General features: G+C 39.2%; 1 protein-coding gene across 1 annotated transcript; it reads right to left on the bottom strand.

The window, feature by feature from the left end:
- Window positions 1-349: 349 nt before the first annotated feature.
- Window positions 350-2085, bottom strand: LOC111918764 (UDP-glucuronate 4-epimerase 5). The gene is made up of 2 exons (XM_023914387.3): window positions 578-2085; window positions 350-450 (listed from the first exon to the last, which is right to left on the bottom strand). The coding sequence occupies exon 1, from the start codon at window positions 1910-1912 to the stop codon at window positions 593-595; it is 1320 nt and encodes a 439-aa protein (XP_023770155.1). The 5' UTR covers window positions 1913-2085; the 3' UTR covers window positions 350-450; window positions 578-592.
- Window positions 2086-2415: the final 330 nt, after the last annotated feature.

Below are 2415 nucleotides of genomic sequence, written 5' to 3'. Positions count from 1 at the left end.
GGTTGTTTGATAATGTCAACACAAAACCACCAAGAAGTGACATAAAAATCACCTCTGACCTCTGAATGAATCAAAAGCCAACCACTGAACAGTAAAACAATCTTACCATCTTATAACTGTTAAAAGGTGGAAATCATTCGCTTCAACATCAATGAGATTCACCAAACAATTTACCTAAAGAAAATCCATCCAAAACCACAATGGAATGAATGGATTGGAATCCCAACAACTTTCATAAATAAAAAAAACAAAGAACAAGACTCGCATGGCTCCTCTTTCTAGTTTCTATGATGATTACAGCAATCACAAGACACATTATTTTATACATTTAAAGTATAGTATTCAACTATTATTCGTATATCTAAATAACTTCTCATTATCGTATAATCATCAATCTAAAACTAATACATCAATCCATAGTCTTCCACTGCCAAGTTATTTCGAGGGAAACTAGAAAGATGCAAAAGAACACAGTCATGTTAATGTTTAATCTCGAACCTACAAACCATTTACTAGTTTTAAAAAGTAGCATTGATCATAAAGATTATTACTGAAAAAAAGGTTTATATATATAAACCTGGTTTTCTTCACTTCACCAAGAACTCTTCTTCTTAGCATCATAATAATCAAGATACCATTTAACAAATTTCTTCAATCCCATCTCCAAATCCATGGTGCGTTTATACCCAAGCTCCATACGTGCCAAACTTATATTGGCATGCGTTATTGGCACATCCCCATTTCTAGGCATCAACACCACCTTCTTCTTAGCTTTCACCTTCAACAACTTCTCCAAAATGCTTACTAACTTATGAACTGAAACAGGGGAAGTATTCCCCAAATTAATGATCCTAAATTGAGCTTCACCCTTCTTCTTCCCTCCATTTCCGGTGCTCTTTTTTGCTGTATCTATTGCTGATAAACAACCCTTTACAATGTCATCAATGTAGGTGAAATCCCTAGCGATAGTTCCATGATTAGGCCCTTCAAAGATAGAAATCTGCTTTCGATTCAAGATATCTTTGGTGAAAAAAAAATATGACATGTCAGGTCTGCCCCAAGGTCCATAAACAGTGAAAAATCGCAAACCAGTAATTGATAGACCGTAGATATGATTGTAAGCATGAGCGATTTCCTCACCGGCTTTCTTTGTGGCGGCGTAAAGGCTCGCCGGTTGATCGGTTCGGTCTTTTTCCGAGAAGGGTACTTTTGAATTGAGGCCGTAAACCGAACTAGAAGATGCCCAGACAATTGCCGGTTGCGCGATCGACGATTTCACAACTTCTAGGAGGTTAACGAAGCCATCTATGTTGGATCTGATGTATGAATTGGGATTTACCATTGCGTACCTGACGCCGGCCTGTGCAGCGAGGTGGAGGACGTGAGTGAAGTGCACTAAATCGAAGAGTTTCCGGAGCAAAACTCCGTCGTTGATGTCACCTTCAACGACGAACACACCGGCGCGGTCCAGGAGTTTCGATTTCCGTGATTTTTTTAGTGTGATGTCGTAGTAATGATTGAAGTTATCGAGTCCAATCACACCGTCTCCACGCCGTTTAAGAGCCACCGAAGCATGAGCGCCGATGAAACCGGCGACGCCTGTAACAAGGACTGTATGACCAGTGCCGGAACGGGGTTTAGCAGATAGCTTGATTCGGCTCTCCCATTCTGATCCTCCGTAGGATGTGGTTGTACGGAGGCCACGGCGAGGGGCGGGGGTAGCAGGAGGGGATAAGAAGAAGAAAAAAACGATTAATGAGAGAAAAATGGTCGACCAAATTGTAAGTTTGGGGAGAGAAGTTTGGTAACGGAGACGATGGTGGATGTAGTAAAGAGATGATTTGTCCGGTTTGAATTTTCCGGCCGACGGGATGTTATCGACGTGAGAGAGAATGGGCTTCAGTTGGGTCATTTTTTCACGATTTTTTGTAGAAAAAACCAAACACAGAAATTGAATGTCAAAATAGTTGTAGGGTTTTACACAGAATCTGGAGAATTGATTAAAATTAGGGTTCTTGTACGCGGGAAGCGATGTGATCTGTTCCTTTGCTCACAGAGGGCGAATGTTGCATGTTGAGGAAGAGAATTAAAATGGAAGGGCTTTATTTCATAACATATGTATCAACACCCTTCCCAGCAAAAATCTAAACTAAATGAATTAAATGAAAAATAGTTTATTTTTTTATTTTTATTTTTACAAAATTACATGATTGAAAGACTTTTTTTATCTTTGTTATTTTGTTTTAATTTTGACAATAATTTACATTTTATTAAATTAAAAATGGTCTCACCTCCAACATCAACACCGTCATCACCATCCTTCCACACAACCGTCACCGTCATCACCACCACAATCATCCCCCATTAGAATGAGTGTTCATGATTCAAACTCAAAACACACGACACACATTCAAA

This window comes from Lactuca sativa, chromosome 6 (genome assembly GCF_002870075.4).
Source record: "Lactuca sativa cultivar Salinas chromosome 6, Lsat_Salinas_v11, whole genome shotgun sequence".
NCBI lineage: Eukaryota > Viridiplantae > Streptophyta > Magnoliopsida > Asterales > Asteraceae > Lactuca > Lactuca sativa.
Note: the sequence above shows the minus strand (reverse complement) of the source record. Positions and strands in the feature narration are given on the sequence as shown.